This window comes from Pseudonaja textilis, chromosome 3 (assembly GCF_049901715.1).
Source record: "Pseudonaja textilis isolate UNSWEBS1 chromosome 3, rPseTex1.2, whole genome shotgun sequence".
Taxonomy (NCBI): Eukaryota; Metazoa; Chordata; class Lepidosauria; order Squamata; family Elapidae; genus Pseudonaja; species Pseudonaja textilis.
Genome location: NC_141992.1, coordinates 96,978,876 through 97,002,929, shown reverse-complemented (window position 1 = coordinate 97,002,929; position 24,054 = coordinate 96,978,876). Strand labels below are relative to the sequence as shown.

At 37.1% G+C, this 24,054-nt stretch overlaps 1 protein-coding gene across 1 annotated transcript in view; it reads left to right on the top strand.

Annotated features, from left to right (window-relative positions):
• CACNA1E (calcium voltage-gated channel subunit alpha1 E) overlaps nucleotides 1-24,054 on the top strand; it is a 346,898-nt gene that overhangs the window by 233,732 nt on the left and 89,112 nt on the right. Inside the window, exons 15-22 of the mRNA XM_087930443.1 lie at nucleotides 2,575-2,706; nucleotides 3,449-3,521; nucleotides 5,839-5,956; nucleotides 6,754-6,821; nucleotides 9,754-9,851; nucleotides 14,482-14,538; nucleotides 16,000-16,599; nucleotides 22,402-22,691. Coding sequence (XP_087786569.1) covers nucleotides 2,575-2,706; nucleotides 3,449-3,521; nucleotides 5,839-5,956; nucleotides 6,754-6,821; nucleotides 9,754-9,851; nucleotides 14,482-14,538; nucleotides 16,000-16,599; nucleotides 22,402-22,691 — 1,436 coding nt within the window. The remainder of the gene's footprint in view (nucleotides 1-2,574; nucleotides 2,707-3,448; nucleotides 3,522-5,838; nucleotides 5,957-6,753; nucleotides 6,822-9,753; nucleotides 9,852-14,481; nucleotides 14,539-15,999; nucleotides 16,600-22,401; nucleotides 22,692-24,054) is intronic.

Here is a 24,054-nt window from a genome sequence, read left to right as displayed (position 1 = left end):
TTCCAAGCAAGGGATGAGAGATCGCTGTCTATAAGATCATAGTTGCTTTTTTTGAAGTTATAATTTTTCAAGGGATTACATCATTATGATGATTTTTGTGTGGGCGTATGTTGAGATAAAAGTCAATCATATTGTGGTCACTGTTGGAAAAGGGTTCTTTAGTTTGTATTCCATAAATTAAATTCAAAATATTGCAGAAGATGAGATTGAGGCAGTTGTTAAGTCTAGTATTGTTGGTTACTAGTTGTTCCAGTGCCAGATTTGTAACAGCATTGTAGAAGGTTACATGTGTGGGTTCAGCTGTACATTCATTTAAGGTCTAGTTAATATGAGGTAGATTGAAGTCACCAAGAAAGATAAAAGCATGTGGGCAGGATGTTGCCCATGCTAGTAATGAATTTAGCTTGTTTACATGTTCGATGTCATAATCAGGTGCTCTGTAACATAGTAAGAATTGAAATGTGATATTTAAGGATAGTTCACAGATGATGGTCTCAGGAAGAGCAAGCTCCTGGGAAACTTGGATGTTTTTTTAGATGTAAGGACTTTTTATAGAAGATAGCAGCACCACCACCTCTACGAATTTCATGATCTGATCAGTAAACATGATAGTCTCTTACTGTGGTAATGGAATCAGGGAGAGATGCGTTGAGCCATGTTTCACAGACAAATATAATGTCGAATTTAGCCATATTTAGTAAGAGGAGAAATTCAGGTATTTTATTCATAAGGCTTCTTGCATTGAGTAGCTTGCATTTAATGCCAGCAGTAGTTGGAATTGAGGTAGTTAGGGGCATGCATGCCTAGCCTTGGGAGATGGTGGATTGGTTGAGGTAGGGTTGTGGTTGAAGGTTAAAGCTGAGTTGCAAGTTGTGTGACTTACTTTTGATACACTCAGCATGGTAGTCAATGTATAGATCCTTCTCTCCATTGTCTAGACATTTTTTGAGTTCAGTGCGGAGTACACGGGAGTGGGCATGTTGCTGTATGGTTAGGTCAGGGCGAGAACAGAGGTTCTTATGGTTGGTGTTGCTTTTGGCAAGTGAATTTATAGTATAAATGAATTTACGTTTGCTTGATTCATTTTTGCAAATGACCCTGCAGAAGCGTGGGGACACAGAGCTGTCTCTGTTTTTGAGCTCTTGGCCAATGCAGGAAATGTCAAGTATTTCATCAGGGGAGATGGTTGATGCTTGATAATCACTGATGAAGTTTCGGACAGTTGTAATGTCATCATTGTCATTGATGTCCTCTAGACCAAATAAGATGGCATTTGGATGTTTCTGTTCATGCTCAACAGCTTCTCTGAGGAGGATTGGAATATCATTATTTGTCTGATTTATGGTTTTTTGTGGATTGGATTGTGGTTGTGGTTGTCGGGTAGAGATGTGGTTTGTAGCTATTGGATGTTCAGGTTTTTGCGCTGTGTCTTTTTTTTTCAAGGCTGGATAATCTTTCTTTTAAAGTGTCCAGGGATGCTACTATGGTGCCAAGGGATATCCAATATGTGATCCTTAATGTATCACAAGGTTATGCTTGGACATAGTACTGTTCAATATCTATGACTTAGATGATGGGACAGAAGTCATGCTGATAAAATATGTGGATGATAGAAAGTGGGTGGAAGGGGTATGCAGGCTCAAGATTCAAAAGGATCTTGATAAATTTGAACATTTACCTTTGATCAATGAACATATATTTGAACAACATACAAATGTTGTTCACTGTTGAGAAATGTAAGATTCTGCATTTAAGTAAGAAAAGCCATATCTACAGAATACATACAAGATTGGTAGTATCTGGCTGAGCAATAGTACTTGCAGGAAAGATCTGGGACTCTTGGTACCTCACAAGTTAAGAATATTCCAGCAGTGTATTGCAGCTGCCAAAAAAGCCACTACAATTTGGGCAGCATCAATAGAAGTTTGGTGTAAAGGTCACACCTATCAGGCCACATCTGGAATACTATATACAGTTCTTACTTCTCCATACTCCAAAAAAGATGCCGAGGAACTTGAAAAAAAATGCAGAGAGGAGCAACAAAAATAGTAAGGGACTAGGATGTTAAATCCTACAAAGAGAAGTTAAGGGAACTTATTGTGTTTTGCTGAAAGATTAGAGGATTAAGGGCAGGTATGATAGAAGTTTTCTGGTACATGAAGCAGTGTCACAGGGAAGAGGCATTAGATATATTCTCCCTAGCTTCTGAGAGTAAGACAAGAACCAATGGGTAGAAGCTTTACAGTGAGAGATACTTGAACTACACAGAGATTTCCTGATTGTGAGAACTACTAAGCAATGGAGCAGCCTGCCTGCTACAGCATGGATGTTCCATCACCAGAAGTTATCAAGAAAATACTGTGCAGTAATTTGTTCAGAATGGCATGAACATTCCTGCTTTGGGCAAGGAGTTGGACTAGAACACCTTCAAGGTCTCTTCCAACCCTAGGATGCAATGATACTATGGCAAAATTCTGCTAAATACTGCTTACCCAAATAAATCCTGCTGTACCCAGATAAAACAATTTTGTGATGCTTTTGGAAGCAGACTATAACAACATCTGGATTTTCCAGGTATTGGGCTTCCTTGAGGAATTTGGTGGTCTCTCTGATGAGTTCTATGAAGTCTATTATCAGCCTGCTCTTCCTCCTTTTCCTCTTCATTGTAGTCTTTGCTCTACTTGGGATGCAGCTTTTTGGTGGCAGGTAAGTATATAACCGAAGAAAGCTTCTTTCGTATGTCACCCAAAATGCTAGATTATTCTAAAAAGCTGCCACAACATTTTCCAATAATGCTACTTAATGCTTAAGTGCCCTAGCAATAGCTTATGGGTTTCCTACAAGATATAGGGGCCTGGTGAAATTGATTCTGAAGAAAGATTTTGGAAGATAGATATGCCTTTCTTCTATTTTGCAGATTTACTGCACAAACACAATACTTAGTAGCTGTCACAGAAATAAGCATTCTAATAGTCTTTCATCTGCTTTTAAAAAAAAAATTGCTTGAAAGATTCATAGCTCTTACTTCTGGTTTGGAAATTTGTAGACGTTGGCAAGTTGTTAGAATCCAGAGAAGCAGCAGAAGACTGAGATCATGCTTTTAATGATAAGGAGATACAATTAAATATCTAAAACAGACCATTTCTCTCCATTGCTCTTTGAAGATAATTCCTGAATTATCTTTTCAATTATCTTGCCCTATTTTTTCTGCCACGCAAGGGCCATTTAGACTATTGGGCCGCTTGCAGGAATCCAAATTAAAATATCCCAGACAATGGCTGTCTGCCTTTCATTTGAGCAAATCCAGTAAAAGGAAGCCCATCACCTTTCTGAAATACAGAATTACAGAAAGAGACCAGAAGGTTGCTTTTTTGCTCTATTCTGTGGGCTGAATCAGAAAAAAAATGTCCTAGTGTTAATGTTGACATTTGTTTTCTTTTGTAAACAGGTTTAATTTTATGGATGGCACTCCTTCAGCAAATTTTGATACCTTTCCTGCAGCTATCATGACGGTTTTTCAGGTATAATTCCGTGCTTTGCAACCTGATATTAGAGAAATTAAATGCAACACACAGGCTTTTGCTAAGTAGTTTATTTTCACAGAAGGCATAATATATCAGGAAGGCACTGCTCTTAAAAATAATTAAATGTCAAAGTGCTGTCCCTTCCTCTCTGTAATTTTAATGAAATATATTGCATATCCTGATTTTGTGCATTTCCCCCAACCTTATTGGTAATAAGCAATATGGATGCTATAGAAGGGAGCCCGTTAAGAATGGAAAGGCATTTGGGGAGGACTGGGAGATCTGAAACTATGTCATCAAAAACTCATTTTGGAGAAAACATAAATTTCTCTCTAGAACCAAGCTATCATCCCACCTTTCCAAATGCAAAATAATGAGAACAGTTGAGTGTCAGTTAACAGATATTAATGTTTGAACAAAGGATCCAAGTATAGAGTCCATCAGTCAGCTTGAAAAACAATAAATAAATTTTACTTTGAAGGATGAAATAAAATATTGTGGTCTGGTTTACAGATCAAGCTAATTTAAGGCTTGTTTAATTGTGGTTGTTGAACAATCCGTAATGCCTAGCTGCAGATCACATGCTCTGCAAAGCTAATATCAAATCACATTATTGTTTAGTAAGATGTGTGAACTAGGTCAATTGGTGAGAAAATATTTAAATAAGAGGGAGCAAGATACAAGCCTCACATTGGGTGCAATTAAAAGTTGAGATTTTAACCTATAAAGCCATATATATTTGTACCTTTAAACCAATGTATTTTTAAAGACTACCTACTCCAACTAAAACCAATACTCCCTATAAGAACATCTCCAGAAAAATTATTTGTAGTTTCTCGCAACTGTGAATTTGGAAGGATGAGGCTAGTAGGAAATATTTCTTTATTATTAAACTTCTTTGCTATCCACCTCACTGAGCTGACTATAGGTGGTGGCTTACAATTATTACAATAAAAGACCCTCAATTATGGAACACTTCCCTAAAAAAAAACTATATTAAAAAGCTACATCAATTCCAATGTTATTGTCCTTCTGGAAGCAAGTCAAAATAGAGCTGTTCCAGAGGGCTTTTAAAATTTAATTTATTGAAAGAGCAACATAATATGTTTTATCATATTCTTTGTAATTGTTGTTTTATTATATTTTAGATACCGTATGTTTATACATTCTGTAATTATCTTTGTGCAACATGGAGAATCATTTGATTGTGATGTCTTAGAAATCAAATTAGTTCAACAATCAATCAGTACTGAGTGGGTACAAAAGCAGTATGGACTTTAAGTTAATTGCATAGGACTCAAATACAACTCCCACAATTGGGTTCAATTCCTTTTTGTGTTTCATTGTCTTTCTGTCAGGCAAAGATAACATTTTTTAAATATAAAATTAGCCTTTACAACAGCAATTTAATACGAATGCCCACATGATTTAGAAGTTAAATAAATTTGAATTGTAAGGGCAAGAACTGGAATTCACATGTAAACAATTGTAATTGAAATCATTTGATCAGACCAGCTGAAAACTTAAAAATATTTTAATTTTTTAAATTATGAGATCTATACTCCACTTTATGCTTATATGCACAATTAAAACTACAGATCATCATACAATAAAAAAGAACAACTAAGAAGCTTAATGAATTATTTCTCATCACAAAATGTTTTTAAACTTTTTATTGCTCATTTCTTTTAACATTCTAATGTGTCAACATACCTAATCATATGTAAGTTCTTCAAGTTATTGTCAGAGCCATCTGTTACCAGACCCCGCCCAGAACAATTCTCCATTCCTTAATAACAATTCACCAATTGATTTCTTTAACCTTCCACTCCCCATCACTACTCTGTCCTAGCCTTTTCCTATTTATACAAAGTCTGGGAATGAGCAACACAGAAATGAAATGAAATGAAGATTTGAGTTCTGAGGTGTTCTTAATGTCAAAGTTTCCACTTGTATTTTTATATTATAAATAACTATAACTATAACAACTTATTAATTATAAGATAGCGGTGGTTAAATTTTTAAAAAATGACCTCTTCACTAGAATTGGGGGGAAAAGGAATAATTTTTTTGTGTGTTTATAATTTAGTATTAGTAATCTGCCGATGCCTGGAACAGTAGCATTTCTGCAGAAGGAATTGAACTAACACATGGGAGTCCTTAGCCAATACAATTAACTACATGTGTTTCACTCTCTTTTGGCCTGTCCTACCTTGAAAGGTGTTATGAAATAAAATGAAGGGAGATCCCTCTGAAAGCTCCCTCGAATTTAGGAGGAGAGGTGGGATAGAAATCAAATCAACTGTTTGTTTAGATATTAACAGGTGAAGATTGGAATGAAGTGATGTACAATGGAATTCGCTCTCAAGGTGGTGTCAGCTCAGGAATGTGGTCATCCATCTACTTCATAATCCTCACATTGTTTGGGAACTGTATCCTTTTTAATGTATTGTTTTGAAATATAAGTTATAACATTTGACCGTGAAAAGTAGTAATGGGAGCATATGTAAGACTCATCATTAGGGTATCTCCACACTTAACATTTACCAGTCCTGAACTGATTCTATGCCACTGTGTTCCCACACTATCATTTCCATTCAGCAGACTTCCTATTTCAGTACTCGATAGTTTTTATAGTTGAAGTATTAGTGCTCCATGCAACTTGGGAGTCCTGCTCCTTGGCTCCTAGACTCTCCCTACTCTCCTTAAGAAATTAAGTTACTATACATCAAACTAGTGCCTCACAGTTGGTTTTGATAGGTCAGCATGTTGCTTAACCCCTCTTCTTTTAAAAAGCACTATACTCAGTACTTGGATGGAGAAGTGGGACACTGTTGGATTACCTTTTTGTACCCTTTTATTGGCCAAGGAACTTGCAGGATGTTCTTCAAGTTTCAAGGTTGTCACAGTGAGAACACATGCAAGTAGTTTTAGGCTGTTTCACAGGGTTTGGAAGGTAAAAAGATGGCATGTTCATCTTTGTACCTGTGGGCTTAAAAAATCAGTGGGACATCACTCTTTTTCCTTAGGCCATTTTTTAAATTGAAATTTCTGTCCATGTTCTATTTTCTCTCCCCCCCTCCCCCAAATTATTGTTTAGACATTGTTGAGAAAGCTACAACCCTTCCTACTTGAATAATTAGTAAATGTCTACATGGCAGGTTGATACTGCATTATTTCCATCTAGCTGCTTTAATGTGAAGTTTCATTCACCCCTCAACTATTCTAGATACCCTACTTAATGTATTCTTGGCCATCGCTGTGGACAACCTAGCCAATGCACAGGAACTGACAAAGGTAATAAAATGTTGTAGCATTTACAATCTACTGTATCTTAATAATATAGAAGTCAATGTGTTCTTAATCATGATTGTATCATTTTGATATAGTTTCAAGCTTGATTTATCAAACTTAAATTTTAAGGAGACAGAATATCAAGACCTTAATCTTGGCATGTATAGCATTAATATGAAACGATCTTTTTCAGCCAAAGCAAGGAGCTTTTTATCAGTATTAAGGAGTCCTATTCTGCTCAAGCATGTTTGGAATTTAGAAGCTGGAGTTTAGTAATAATGGCTTTAAGAATAACAGAATTACAGAATAACAGAGTTGGAAAGGACCTTGAAGGTCTTCAAGTCTTCAAGTTCAATCTCCTGCTCATACAGAACACCCTATACCATTCCTGATAAGTGGTTGTCCAATCTTTTCTTTAGAACTTCCAATGTTGGAGCACCCACAACTTCTGGAGCCATTGATTAACTGTTCCAACTGTCAGGAAATTTCTCCTTAGTTCTAGGTTAGTTCTCTCCTTGATTAATATCCATCCGTTGCCCTGTCTTCAGGTGCTTTGGAAAATAAATTGACCCCTTTTTTTAGAAGAGAGAGAAGGCTTCACTTCTCCTGACTTTTCATCCTTCTGTAGTAGATGTCATCTTAATAGTTTTCAAAACAGTAAAAATAATCAAATTAAATAAAAGAAGAGAATTGCACAATAAAGAGGCGAGCAAAAAAAGAGAGTAAGCAATGGCAATTAGATTGGCAACGAAAATGTTTTTAACTTGTAAAGCACAGGTACCCATCACAAATGAGACCATATCCTTAGAATCTGCCTTCTCACTTTCTTAAAGTCCCATTATTTTCCCCATTGATTTTATTTGAAAAGCTTTTGCCAGTTTCTTCCACAAATAGGCAAAACCTCTTTTCATTTCAGCTAGACTTACATCCTTCCTATTCAGATTACTTAGTTTACAGATACAATTATGCTCTCATTTCAGCCATCAGAGATTGTTACTGTTATCTCATTAATAGCTCAGTATCACAAATCTCACTCATTTTTCTCCAGTTTTCCTGTTGATACTTGTGCAATTATTAAATTACAGTTGTAAATTGGAATCATGCCTAGATGAGTTTCACTAGAAATTGTGTGCTTATGACCCATGTTATCAGAAAATATGCAGTGAGTCAGTTAAGAAACTGTGACCACTGCTGCTTTCATAATGGTGTTTTGGTAGAAATAGAAATCGACCGTGTCATAACTCTAATTTCTGGTCCAGCTGCATTAATCATTTGTACTATATGGATGTTAAGCAGACCCTCTGTTCCAGACAAATGTCTGACACAGTCAATAGGAATGACACCGAACATAATAATCTATTTTTTTTAATTTGTCTCTGGGGTCAGATAAATATGCATCTCTAAGTGGAAAAGGCTTGCAATGTTTTATATAAGTAATTCATTAAAATATTATTTATCATCCCTGTTTATTATTCAAATTTATACTCCACCAAAGTCTTTAAAAAGAATAAGTGAATATTTAAAAGTAGAAAAGAAAAAAAAAGTATAAAGTAAACATTTTCCAAAGAAGATTGGTTCTCCATTTGCCTGGGATGCAATAAGATCTGCCTTGGGCAGGGAATTGGACTAGAAGAGTTCCAAAGTTTCTTCCAGTCCTATGATTCTATCATTAAGTGATTTAAATTGGTGTACATTGGAAATGAGTTGTAAATATAGCATTTCCGTTCTTGGGTTCATGGTACAATGTCACAGTCTTCTGTATTGCCCAAAATCTGGCTTGGAATGGCTCCTACATAAGACATCATCTGAAAAATACATGCAAGCTACTTTGAAGAGTTTGGAGGATGAGCAGAATATAGTTTTATTGTTATTAAATATAGAAATTTCGTAGATAAAATCCACATACAAGGGCATCACTTGTTTATATTCAAGGCCATTTTCCACTTCCTGAAAAGTCTCACTGCATTTTACAGGGAAATCTTCATTTCAGCTATTTTTGCTACTTTTGTTATTAAATTTATTTACCTCTCTCTCATTTCACTGTTTGAGGCAACTCTATGATTCACTAAGCTAGGAGACAGATTGTAATTTTGAATCAACTGAATGGAAAAAGCATTGTTTTATATGTATATTCAAATCAAATCAGATCACATATCTTTATTATAGTCTTTGACCAGTCTTGATGATGCACATTTTGATTTTTTGGCTTGGGTAGCAATATTAAGATATTCTGAGTTGACTGCAGGAAAAATGGATGCAAGGGTAAAAATGAATAACAGCAGTGATGGTAATTTTACAGATATATTGTCCAGTTGGGACTCAAACGGCCATTGCTAAGCAACGTGATCATAAAGCAAAGTATCACACAACTATTCTGCTTAACAACAGCAATTTTGACAGTTCTGGTTGCCTTCAGTAGGCAAATCACTATTAAGCAAGAACATCCCATGATTGCCTTTTGCAATGTCCTCCTGGCTTCCTCATTGAATCTGCTTTATGGAAACTGGCAAAGAAGATCACCAATGATGAATACACGATTGTGGAATGCTTCAATGTCTTAACTGTGACCTGGATGCTAAGGGCTCAGGTCACAATCACGTGACTGCAGGGACATTGTGATGGCTGGAACAATCATAAGTACCACTCGTTCTGCACCATTGCTAGATTGAAAAGTCACTGAGGACTACCTGTAGATTGGATACTTGTTTTATAGATCTTTGAAGTCTTGCAGAAATCTCAATAAATGGTTTTCTAGTAGGAATGTTTATGTACAGAGGTAACCGACGCCCATGTATCATTCTCACCCATGATCTCAAACAGATTTAAAATGGTAGTGCAAACCTCACGGTTGCAACTTGAGATAATTCTGTAAGTTATTCATTCAAAGTGTATGACCTTTTCTTCCATTTAACCAGTGCCTTTGCCTTTTCTTTAGGATGAGCAGGAGGAAGAAGAGGCTTTCAATCAAAAACATGCCCTGCAGAAAGCCAAAGAAGTCAGTCCAATGTCTGCTCCCAACATGCCTGCTATAGAGTGAGTTGCCGGTCTCATTCATCATGGGCCACATTATTTTCAATCCCCAAACTTGCTACAGTCATAACTCTCAGAAAGAAAGAGTAGAACATAATCTGTGAGACTGATAGAAAATAGAAAATAGAGTACACCTTTTGCTTGGCATATGGAAGCTTCCAAGGATAATCTTTAGAAGTTTCTAGCAGAAAAACCATGTGGCAGTAGAGTTATTGCTAGGCTAGATGAATCAGTGGTTTGACTTTATAGTAAATAGTTTCTTATTCATGAAGGCAATTAAACTTTACTTTTTAGAAGTCCCCACAAGGATGAAAAGAATATTTCCAGCTATTTGAAGTTGATGGTTCAACAATTCAACCTTTTTCAGCCCCGTCAATCAAAACTGCTGAAGCTGTTTACATTACTATTTTCAGCAGGTTTTTATAAATGCTTACACCAATGAAGTCTGTATTCAAGTGCTAGAAAAATGCAGAACAAAAGAGAAGGTCTTATTCTTCCTATCAAGCAACAGTAACATCTACCAAATTTCTCATGGTTTTCAATAATACCAGTAATGCTATTAGTAACTTAGAAAACTATTGCCAGATTCCCTCCTTCTTTTTTCAAAGAAAGTTGTTGAGAAGGTAGATGAGCTTCAGATGGATGGATTATCTGGATCCATTCCAGTGTGGATTCAATTGTTGGAAACAGACAGAAGCTATATTGGTCAGTCTTATGGATGACCTGCAGTAGGCTTAGATGGAGGTAATGTACCCCTCTTTGTCCAGTAGCAGAATCTGATATCTTCAACCATGAAGGTACCTTTTTGGACCACCTGTAAGGCTTGGCAGAGATATTGTTTTACAGGGTTTCTCTTCCTCCCTGAGTAGTAGATTCTAGCTGAAAGAGAGAAAAGGGAATAAAGACCTGCACACTGGCAGTGTCTTGTAGGGTACACGAAGACTCACTTCTCCCTCATTGTTTTTATTATCTACATAAAACTGTTGGGAGAGCACATTTGCCAATAAGGGGTGAAATCATTAAGAACACACTCCAAACTGAACAGTGGAAGTGGTGGAAATGTTGTTCCAATGTTCAGAAATGTTAGGGTCTGAATAGGATGGAACAGGCTTAGGATGAATCCCAGAAGCTCTTGGAGTCCAAGCTTCCTTCATCTTTACCTCCTGATGCAGGAGAGGACACTGTAGCTCAGCAAGCAGAAATGCATTTGTGACTCCAGCTGATACAATTGATGGACTTCCTGGCCAGGAGGATATTCCCCCAACTTTACCAAAGCAGAATTGCAGCCTTTCCCAAACCAGGAAACAGTGTAATTTATGCCCTTTGTTACCTCATACTTAACAGTTTGCTCCATGTAAAGCCACACTTTCAGATCAATCAGACCAACCTTAATTTGGGGCAGAAAACAGAATCTCTGGGGATGATCTTACATCCTGATTATACATCGATGTGGGCATGTTGTCCATCAAGTAATTTAGTCACATGTTGTAGAAGACACCCATGTTTCAGAACTTTAAAAGTAAATACAGTATCTAATTTCTCCAAGGGGAAGTTATTTTCCCCTAGATAATTTTCTCTGAAGTAGAGTAGTATTTGTTAACATTCTATTATACATACTGAAAAGAATAGAAGGTCTATGAAAAGAAATGAATGAGTGGAAATTGCTTGCTCTAAGAAGTCCATTCTATTTTAATGCACTGAACTTCCCTACCCAGTACTACTACTTCTTCCTCCTTCCTTCCTTCCTTCCATCCTTCCTTCCTTCCTTCCTTCCTTCCTTCCTTCCTTCCTTCCTTCCATTTCTGCTGAAAGAAAGTGAGGAAAATATGTACTCTGTGTGTAGAATGGTTCTGTGTGTGAGAGTGGTTTGTATATGATACAAACAGAACAGTTAGTATGTGTAAATGTGGGATTAGTTGATTTTATAAACCTTATGGCTTATTTTTCAGACAATTAATAGTTACTGAAGTAACTAAGATTTATATATTCCTCATATCCTTCACATGTGTGATCTATGCTAGGTATAAATGCATCACATATACGCATGGACATATACATATATCTTAAGCTACATATATTGAGCATCCAGAATGTATTTATTTATTTAGTAAACATATATAGCCATCCATCTCACCTCTGTGATTCTTGGCGGCACACAGAGTTAAAAAATTGATTTCAGCTGAGAAATTTGTCCTGAGAAGATCCAAATACCTCTGTATAATTTCTCCATTAAGCTACAATTCCTGTATATTTTTATATTTCCCAACAAGATTTAACTAGTCCATTAGAATTCAATTTTTCTACCTTGGCCTTTTTCTCATAACTCCTGGGCCTTTTCCACCTCAGTCTCATTCTATTCCCATGAGAACTCTTTTTTTCTGGAGCAATTTTGGATGAAACATCTGGGTGGACCTCCTTTGAACCAATTCTTATTTTCTACATACTATGTCAATGGAGAAGATCTTGAACAAACCTTTCTGGCCCTGTCACCTGCTTTGAGTGGGCCTTACACATTCCATTTTCCATGCACATTCATTCACAGAAAGACATGACATAAAGCTACAAGTTACCTTTATATCTGCAGGAGAAGGGATGACAGAACCTGAAGTGCAGTGGAAAACCTAGAATCCCAATGTTGACACAAAATAACAAAGTCCAACCCCCTTGAGTGTCATTGACCCTTATCTATCTCTAAGCAGTGATGACCATTAATTAAGAAGATTCCTGAGCAAAGGTTTTTAACAATAAATCAGTTTAATTGAATCTTAATGTGTGGATCTGGTCTTTCTTGCTTCACAATGCCAAAGTATTATATAATTACTGACAGTACGTGCTAGTGATATGAGCACTGGCATTCATTTATCAATACATTATTCATTGATTAATATATGATTAATATTCTTTCTATTGCTTTAATTATTTAATTTTAAATCATTTCCCAATAATTTTACAGCTAGTATAAATACAGAGAATTGTATACAAAACTATGTTCCATTTTATTTAAAGTATTATCCCAAAACAGACACAAATATACTGTAGTATATCCACAATTCATCAATAATTTCTAGCAGATGACTCTTCCTGGGTTTTTATTTGCATGTTTAAGAGTTATTTTTAATTCATAAAACTATTAGGATTCCTGCCCCTGCTTTCCATTTTTCATGTTTCTGCAATATTTTAAGAATATAAAAGACATGTGGAAGGCATGACACAGACTAGAAAGAAGAATGTTGATTCAGAGGTTGTACTTTTCTATTTATGTTATACTGCTCTCAAATTATGTGGGATGGAGACCAACTGAGATGTAACTTTCATGATGTAAAAAATGGTCCTAAATATATTTTTATTTCCATTTTTTACTTCAGCTTTTCTATTAGACAACTCCTGCATTTGATTGTGCACACAGCTGAAGGTTCTGCTGAAGATTCAATATTCACAATATGCCCTAATACTCCCCTGTAACTACATTTTAGAGGAAGTTCAAAAGAAGTACAATCTATCTTTTTTTGACTATGTTTTTTTTAAGTTGATGAAAATCACTCAACACTGTAAAATTCCCATTGCCCAGAATCAGTTGCTTATTTTCAAGATGAAATAATACAGTTATTTCTTCTGTAGGAGCTCATATTAGCAAGTGGCAACAAGTGGAAATAAATAAAAGATGCAAAACAGTACAGTGCCATTGATTGAATATGCTTTATAAAGTGTTGGCAAAGTATCAAAAAAGCATTTTCTGTGTGTTCAAGATACAGATGTAACTTACTATAAGATGCAGATGTGACTTACCATTTGATAGGTGAATCTGATGAAATATTTAAATAATTATTATATAACAAAAAGCTTCAACAAATAGCAACCCCTAGTTAGCTGTTGGCTATAATGGAGGCTGATCAAACAACCCAGAAAAAGCAATGACATCAGTTCTATTTTATTGCCAAGAAAATTCACCAGGAGGTAAACTTGACTTAAGGGCATCATTACTTTCATGATGTATCTCTGCCTAATATACTGATAGTCCTAAATGCAATGCCAGAAACTGACCTCAGATCTCTGCAGTTTGAAGCAAAAATCTTTGTACAATTACTATCTCAGCACCAAATGTTGACATGTTGTTTTATTATTTATTAGATTTAATAGAGTCATCCACTCGAATGGACTCTGGGTGGCTTACAAAATATAATTAAGAATTCAAGGAATTAAAAACATAAAATAAAACAAGACACCACACACTAAAAACAACACATCCCTGCTTCAGGAGGGAAAAACACAGTCTAGCTTCCCACAAAGTTTTGACCTTTTGCTGCCTATCCAACACTTTCAGTCTAGTGCAGAACAAATATCTATTACATTTTTTTGTATACAAATGACCTTCCTGGCTGTGAAAAATATGTATTCCAAACTCACAGACATTGACTTGTCTTTAATGTTCACTATGAAAGTAATAGTTTAGGATTGATCTTTGTTTGTTTGTTTGTTTAACAAATTTATATAGCCACTCATTTCACCAGAAGTGAATTTATAAACAAGTGTTAAGAGTTCTTTGGTTTTCTGCTTGTGCATTATATGGGATTCTGAGTGCTGGGACCATCAGTGACCTTGCAGTGGACTGAATGCATTCATTTTCCTTCCCCAGAAGAGACAGAAGGAGGAGACACCACATGTCGATGTGGGAACCACGAACCAGTAATCTGTATGTGTGCATGTGATTGCTTGTTGTGAGAGGTTACATGTGTGTATGTGATAGACTCCTGCTATTGAGTCCAAGTATGTGTTGTTTCATGTTTATGTTGTAAGTATGGATGGATGTTTCAATCCAGTAGTGTTTATGCGTGTATAGTCTGAACAGCTGTAAATTAGCGTGGGTCTATAATCTATATTTATTATACAAGTATGAGAGTATGTTTTGTGTTAGTTTGCAGAGTATGCTTCTGTGTATGAAACAGGTCTGTGAACCAACTTAAGCTGTATTGTAGCAACTACACTGTTGTGTGTGTGCAAACAATCCATTAAATTGAATGTGTATTCAAATTGTTCACGTGTGACTGTATGTATGTCGGTGTATTGTGTGTTTGCTTACCAGTATGTCAGACATGTGTCTTTTTATTCCTGTGTCCATATGTCTGTCTGTAAAGTTATGGTATACAAGTTTATAAGATCAGCAAAAACCCCTTGGAACATTCAATGCCACAGACAAACACTTGCCCAGCAGCACCTACAATTTGCAGTTGCTCCTGAAAACTGTTAGATTATATGAGATACAGGTTTGGTGAGACAAAAGGTAGAAATGTTGTATGTTAACAGACAATGTCCCTAGCAAGTGAGAAGAGCAGCTTTCTTAGTTATCCAATCCTGTATATGTGCCAAGAGGACTTAGTTTCAAAACAGTGGGTTATGGGCCGCAGCCTCAGGTAACAGACTGAATCCAAGAATGGAGAGGAGAACCTAAGCACTGCCAGGCTCTAAATATGGGGTTGGTGGGGCACTGGATCAGCCTGGATGCATTTGCTTCACCCTGGCACTGAGCTGAATGGGACTTGGTACCGCATGCCTCCCCTACTGCTACTTCTTCCTGAGCCCTCTGCATGTACTTCTTTGGGTCCATCTTCCCTCTTTAGGCTGTTGACTGATCACCACCCTTTCAGAGTCCTAAAGGAAATGGGCCAGTCTTGAGTAGCCCTTGTGCTTGCATGCAATACTTTAAGTCACCTTTTACCATACTCCTGCTTGTTGATGAACACTTACTTCTTTTACTGTACTGTAAGTTTATTAAAATTGCAGTACATGCAGACTGATGCCATATGTTTAAGTGATCTGGTGGGTGCTTTCACAAAGACAGTCTTGTGAATGTGCTCAGTCTTTGACCTCATTGTCCTGTTGCTCAGGCTTATTGCCATGTGTCCAGTGAATGTGGAATGAAATGCCTTCTAATGATTTGTTCATGTCATGCAAGTGGACTTGATTCTCTTATTATCCTGGATTGTGATTTTGGACTGTGATTTTGCTGTGCATTCATGAAATTCAGGGGAACAGAGAATCAAGCCCCAATATGTTATTGTGTATGGTCCTAGTTGCATGCTGTATGTACTGGTATGTGTTCTTATGTTTCTGACAGGGCACAGATGAATTGAACCCATTTGTTTTCCTTTCCCAGGAGGGAGAGGAGAAGGAGACATCACATGTCTGTGTGGGAACAGCGGACTAGCCGGCTCCGCCGACATATGCAGATGTCCAGTCAAGAGGGCATCAACAAAGATGACCCCCCTCTGCTCAATCCAAATGCCAGTATTTTTCGGAAAAGGAAGTTACTGGAAAACTCTGGCCTGGAAAAGATTGGGGGTGATCAAGGGGGTAGGCCAGAGCAGACAAACGGAGAAAGTCTGGAGCAAAAACTCGCAGGGTCCAAACCCTGCCCTAGCATCCGGGATGACCAGAGAAGTCCATCTCCTCAGGCCAAGAGGGAATGGGAAGAGTGGCATCACAAATCATTTCATGGGAATTGTGATATCAATGACCAGGAAAGCAAAGGAAGCGTAAGCTTTGAGGACAGGGCTCGGCTCCGGCAGAGTCAGAGACGTAGCCGACACCGCAGGGTGAGGACTGAACCGAAGGAGAATAGAACAGTTAGCCAAGAGAATGGCCCAGAAGGAGTCACGCCAGCAAAAGGAGAGCAGAATGGGGATCATAAGGAAAATGGAGAGGAAAAGGAGACAATTGCTGAAAAGGAACCGGTGGCTGACATGGACCTGAAAAGGTAGGTCATCTGATTCTGTTCTTGATGGTGCCGCCCCAAGGAAATAAGTGGGTGTGTGCCTATCTTTTCTTCTTTTACGTGATTGCTACATCCTTATAAACATTTAGCAAATTGTAATGATCTATATTGATTATTATTGGAATGATGGCTAATAGCATTTTTACACATTCAGATTATCTAGGAATGATTGGCTTATACAAACTATTATTAAAGTAAAAAGTAGCTGACAATTAAGAGAAGCCAAAGTGAAGTCCATTATAGAAACCTGAAAGAAATGAAGCTAAAGCCCAGGAGAATGGGATATTTCCTTTATAGAATATTTTTACCCTAATAGACAGAATTAATAGAATAACAGAGTTGGAAGGGATCTTGAAGGTCTTCTAGTCCAACCACCTGCTCAAGAAGGAAACCCTATACCATTTCAGACAAATGGTTTCCAATCTCTTCTTAAAAACCTCCAAGGTTGGTGCACCCAAAATTTCTGGAGGCAAGTCATTCCACTGATTAATTGTTCTCATTGTCAGGATATTTCTCCTTAGAAGGAATGGACTGGAAGGGACCTTGGAGGTCTTCTAGTCCAGCCCCCTGCTCAATCAGGAGAACCTATACTATTTCAGATAAGTGACTGACTAGAATCTTCTTAAAAACCTCCAGTGATGGAGCGCCCACAATTTCTAGAGGCAAGCTGTACCACTGGTTAATTGTCCTCACTGTGAGGATATTTCTCCATAATTCCAGCTTGCTTCTCTCTCTGATCAGTTTTCAACCATTGTTACTCATCTTGCCCTCTGGGTGCTTTGGAGAATAATTTGACCCCTCTTCTTTGTGGCAGCCCCTCCAATATTGAAATACCGCTGTCATGTCACCCTTAATTCTTCTTTTCTTTAGACTAGCCAAATCCTGCAGCATAAGTTTTAGTCTCCAGGCCTTTGATCATCTTTGTTGCTCTTCTCTGAACTTCTTCCAAAGTCTCAACATCTTTTTTTGTAGTATGGTGACCTTAGTTCTAAGTTAGTTCTCTCCTTGATTAGTCTGCATTCATTGTCGTTGTCCTACCTTCAGCTGTGTGACATTCCTCTTTTAAATACTGTACTCTGCTTGTTTTGTGTATCGGCTGAATAAATGTCAGAAAACATAATTTTCTTTTGCTATTCTTTTTAGCTATTTTTTAACATTCTTCTAAAATAAGACACAGATAGTCCTCAATCACAGTTGAGTGTAAACATTATGTTTACAGACACTTGTTAAGTGAATTTTGCCTCATTGTATCACCTTTCTTGCCACAGATGTTAGATGAATCACTTCAGTTGTTAAGTTAATAACATGGTTGTTAAGTGAATCTGGCTTCATGAATTTTGCTTGTCACCAAAGGTTGTCACATTACCCTGACATTGCATCCATCATAAACATGAGTCAGATTCCAAGCATCAGAATTTTGATCACATAATCACAGGGATGCAATAATGGTTGTAAATGTGAAAAACAATCATAAGTCACTTTTTTCAGTGCCGTTGTAACTTTGAAATGGTCACTAAATGAATTGTTGTAAGTTAAGGACTATCTGTGTATATCAAGTAAGATGTATATCAAATCAGATAGATAGGTATGGGTGTGGATGTAGGTATAGATACACATACAGATATACAGTAGATTCAAATGCAGATATTACCCTTGAGCTCCATAGATACTGCTCTAGACAAGCTACGTGTGGCAGTAATCATTTAATATTCTTACAAGCATAGATGAAAGGGATGAGATAAAGATGAGATAACAGTAAAAAAAAAAAAAAAAAGCTTGGTTTTGTGGAATAATAGGGGGAAGGGGGTTTCCATTACAATTGAATAACAGTTAATAACAGTTAAATGGCATGAATCACATGCGATTTGCTGTGATTCATGTCATTTATATTACTTGTGCAAACCTGCCATAATTATAGAATTATATGGATGCTGTTATTTTATATAAATTCCATAAATTATGCCAATTGTCCAGATTACTTCAAAAACAATGAACTTCATCTATTATTTGTGGCATAAAAACTACAATTTCTTTCGGAGTCTCCTACCTGTGCTTCTTTGGGTCTATTTCCCCTTCTTAGTCTGTTGGCTATTCCTCCTCTTTTGGAGTAATACTGGAGGACTCTGAATTACAGACTCTTGATGAGCTCTCTAAAAGATCATACAAGACAAAAGGTAGAAAAGAATGCAGAAGTAAAAAGGGATCTCTTTTCAGCTTTGTTGCATATTTATATCTACTGCCACATACTGTACATGAATCTCAGATAAAATTAATTTGTATTTGTTAAACAGAAGGATTAAGCAAAGAAAAAAAAATGTTGTTTGGCTATTTTTCAATATGCACATTTACAGTATATTGGGGTTATCAGATCAAAGTTGCAAACAACTTTGCTATCTTGTGGTCATTCAAATTTTACTGCCCAGTTCTGGATAGTTCTACTTAACAATATATAGAATTATTTATCTTATTCCTGCTAGCGAGAAGTTTTCATTACACCAGTTTTATTTTTTGTCCTGATGAAATAGTCACAGAAATAAGCAAGCAACAGAAGAATCAATACAGATTCTAACCAAGCGATGCCAGCAATTCTGGAGAACAATGTGGTGGCTAACAGATTAGAAGAGGTCAAACACATTCCTCTACTGAGAAAGGGAGGCTTAACAGAGTGTACAAACTGTTGTGCAATATCCTTAATTTCCCATGCTAGCAAAATAATACTTAGACTCATTCAATGCAGATTGGAGCCAAACAATGGAAAATAAGATGCCAGCTGGATTTAGGAAAAGTCACTGGATACAAAACTTTATTGCTGATGCATGCTGGAAGATTGAGGAAGCCAAAGAATGAAAGGAAAAAAGTCAGCATGTGTTATATTGATTATAGAATAGCATTTGATTGTGTCAGTCATGCCAAGCTGTGGATTGTGCTTAGGCAAATGGAAATCCCAGAACATTTTATTATCCTCATGCAAAGCCTATAGACAAATCAGGAAGTCACAGTACGGGCAGAACGTGGTAAAATAAACTCTGTCCAGGTTGGGAAAGGAGTGAGATAGGACTACTCTCCCCATATTTATTCAACCAAAATGCTTAATGTATTCCAAGTTGGACCATAAAAAAGCGATCTGATTTTAAAATTGGGTGAAGAAATATCAATATCCTGAAATATGCAAACAACGGTATTCTGATAGCTGAAAATGCAAAGGATATGCAGAGCCATGGTAGTTAAGTGGTTAGAATGCAGTATTGCACACTAACTCACTGCCCATTGCCAGGAGTTCGATCTTGACCTGCAAGGTTGATTCAGGCTAACATCCTTCCAAGATGAGTAAAATGAGGACTGAGATTTTGTGGGGCAATATGTTGACTGTAAACTGTAAACTGCTGTAAACTGCTGTAAACTGCTTAGAGAGGGCTGTGAAGCATTATGAAGTGATAGATAAGTCTAAATAGTATTGCTATGTCCAAATTCTAGTAATAAAAGCTAAAGGACAGAATGGGGGAAAAAATGGGACTAAAATGTAAAGAAGATCAATCTAATGACAACAATCAGACTTAGAACTGACAATCAAGTTATTAAAATGGTAGTTAATTTCTACCTTTTCAGGACCAATTATCAACAGGAAAGAATCCAGCAGTTAAGAAATACACCCAGACTAACACTTGGAAAAGCAACTATGAAGGCTTTGGAAACGATATTCAGATGCTGTGATGTGTCTATATCTACAAAAGGCAGGCAATGGTGTTCTTTGTGACACTCCATGGAAGTAAAAGTTGGACTTTGAAGATGCAAGTTAAGACAGAATATTGACACATTTGAAATCTGATATTTTAGGGAAGTCATGAGAATGCTTTGGACAGCTGGAAAAATGAACAAATCAGTCATCAAAGAATTCAATCCTCATTCAGGGCACAAATAACCAGGCTCAAATTATCCTACTTTGGACACATTTTATAAAAACTTAGCTCTCAGGAGAAAGTTCTAGTGCTGGGAAAAATGGAAGGAATGAAAAGAAGAGGATGGTGAACAGCACAATAGATGGACTCAATTACAGTTACAATGAATGCACCAAGTTGAAGGATCAAGTTAGGGACACATCACAATGGGAAAAATCTATCCATGCCATCACTGACTGACTTAATGGCACAAAACTGATCCATTTTATGTAAATACATTTTTTTTCAATGTTGATCTAATTTGGAAGACTAAATTTAATTTGCTGGTTGTTTTTAAAGTCATAACTAACCTTGACACCAGGTATGATACGGTGGTTAAGATTGTTGAATTGTGCACCAGGACATCCCCTATTCAGATTCTACCAGGCACTTTTCAGAAAGCATTATTTGTCTTGTTCCACTCATTAATATAAATAAGACTGTGCTAATACTGAGTTTTTAGAGGGTTCGATGTTGTTTTTGCTGACATTTGTATTCCCTTTGAAAATCTCCTTTGATGTACAATTTAAATACAGAATTGGTCATCCCTGCCAGAATATTTGCTCATGAAATCAGAGGTGTTTCTAAATGAGCCACATACCGGTATGTGTAGTATTTGACAGGAAGGTCGACCAGTTGATGCTGTTTCTAATCTGGAACCCTCTCATTTATTCCTGCCAGTTTTAAGCCCTAATTCTTAACATGGAAAATAATTTAAGGAAAGCAGAATTGAAATTATAGCACCAAGCTTTTGGACAGAAGGGAGGGAAATGCACAACTGAGACACAGCTGAAGACGTTTCCAGATGAGAAAGTCAATGAGATTGGAGAGGTTTTTTTAAAAGCTGCCATTCGTGACTGTACCGTGACTCTGAGAAAGGGCTCATGAAATTTTCCCTTTGCAAAGTAATTAAGTGAACCAGGGGATCTCATTCCTCCTACATGGGTAGAGTTTCCTTTCTCTTCATTTCCCTAAACACACTGAAGGATGTCAGACTTTCTAGGAAAATAGTGAATAGAAAGGGAAAAATTAATTGGCTTTACTTTGAATGTGGCTTTTCCTGAAAGCAAAACGCAGGTATAAAGGAAAAGGCATACTACTCATATAAGCAAGCAGACATCTTTGCATTGTAAAACTGACTAGTATGAAATTAACTATGGCAGAAATAGGTATCTTCCCAGAAAATTAATGGATTTTACAGACCATTTTCTTCAAGTTTAGTTATAAGTGAGTATAATCCTCAAGCCCACTTAAGTGTATAATAAAATAACTATAATAATAGAATAGCCTATAATAATAGAATAGCCTATAATAAGAGAATAATATATTAGTGCAAGTAAACATGTAAGCCAAAATGTGTTGTTATTCATTTACACAGGAATCACATTGTTGAAGAGATTTTAAGTAGTCTCATGGCCATGCTTTGAACCATATTAGGCAAACAATGTGCAATTTTAAAACCTGGAAAAGAAGATGTTAATGGTGGTGGTAGAAAACTGGAAGAACAGAGCACTGGCTGCTTCAAAATAGATGAGTAGAATTCTTCCACATACTGTGCTATCTAATAATTGCTGCATAGAGAGAACCGAATAAGATGCATGCACTAAAAAAGCAAGTTTTCCTGAAAAGTGGATATTCACTTTAATTGCTTGTAGCTTACAGCAAAAAAGCAATTTTTTTCCTGCAGTGCTTAGGAAGATCACATCTACAAATCCGATATATCTAAGTTATTTTAAACACTGTGATATCTAGCTATTATATTTACTCTTATTCTTCTCTTTGCTTTGGCTCACAAACACATGAAATCTATCCCTTACTATGGCCCTCTCTTTCTAAATTCTTCACCCAGGACTAGTGAAGTAACAGCAAATAATGCCGAGCTTCCCATCCCCACCCAAGATCCAAGTCCCTCAGAGGGTCACCAGATGTTGGACAAAAGCAAGGAGGCCAGTCCAGTGAAACAAGATGGCAGCAGCCTAGAGACAAGTGAGCAAGCGCTTTTGGGTGACCTATCAATGGAGACAGAGAGGACTATCAGCAGAAGTGAACCTGATCTTTCATCTATCACTGCCAACATGGATAAAGCGACAGAGAGCACTACCATCATGATTGATGTGCAAGACTCTACTGTGGTACAGAGTAAGTATCCATCTCTTTTCTAGTTTGACACCAAATCTCAGCTTGTTAAAGGGAGATACAGATTGCCATGCAGCATTGTCAGCCATTCTTGGTTGAGATCAAGGGATCCCCCTTAAAAACATTCCTCTGCTCCTTTGTGTCAAGTCGGGCCAAAGTTTATTATAGATCCATTGGTGCTTTCATAAAGAAGTGACTGACAGTTTGACTGAAGAAACTTGCATTTATAGAGTTTTTATTGTGGTGTGACTTGTGTTGATACTATAGTGTTGAAATAACCATCAGCTAATATTCCCTGAATCGGATTCATTTATTAATTCTAGGGGGGTGTCATAAAAGGACATCTGAAATGAGATACAACCCCCTCCCAAATTCTTCTCTAGCTTGGCTCAAAATACATGAGCCACCTTCCTTTCCTTACCTGTGAAATTGCAATAAAGATCATATTAACAGTTGACAGGATAGGAGATGAACGCCTTTCTTTCCTTGCTCTTTTCTCTTGTCCCAATATGTAGACTACCTTTGGAAGGGACTGCAAATCTTAGGGAAAGGAAGGTTTGCTAAGTATCTTTGTCAGTGTTGCATTTAAAGCATCTCTCAGAAGAACTACCTTTCTTATACCCTCCAAAATGTTCTAATGTAAAGAAAGAAGGAAGGAAGGAAGGAAGGAAGGAAGGAAGGAAGGAAGGAAGGAAGGAAGGAGGGAGGGAGGAAGCTGTCTCTCTGTCTGTCTGTCTGTCAGTCTGTCTGCACCTTCATGCTGCCACTGCAGCTCTTGATTTGATAGAATACCAGGGTGAACATTTGAGAGAAAGAAAGGCTATTTAGAGGCTGGCAAGAAATTTACAGGAAGAATTGTGAGAAATAGACCTCATAGATTTGAGAGTTTCTTTCTTCTTTTCACATCCTATATCACATTTTGAACTTTGGACAACTTGCCCAGGTCATCGTAGTTCTTGAGAAAGTCATTCGTCCCTTTTCTCCCATGAAAAAGCTTTCAAACAGGGCTGGTTTTAAGCTGAGAATGCTCACTTTATAGGTGAAATAGACAGCCATAAATAAACAAATTGCTGGAGATGATGGTGAGAGCAGATTGAGTCAGATTGAGGCATCCATGGAGAGTTGGGCAGGGATGAGAGGATTAGAGTGCTGTATGGAAGTTGTGGCATTCAGGATAATGCCCCTTTTCTATGGGTGTTATGATATCATCTCCCCCACCCAAAGGGTGTATGGTTTATGTCCCGTTGCTGATTTTGTCATTCAGCCCCTAAGCTTTGCCCTCTTGCTTCTCCTTTGCCCATAGCCTTTTTTAATTAGCCCCCTTTTCTTCTTCTTGATTTTTCCTGGTGCATCTCCTCTACCTACT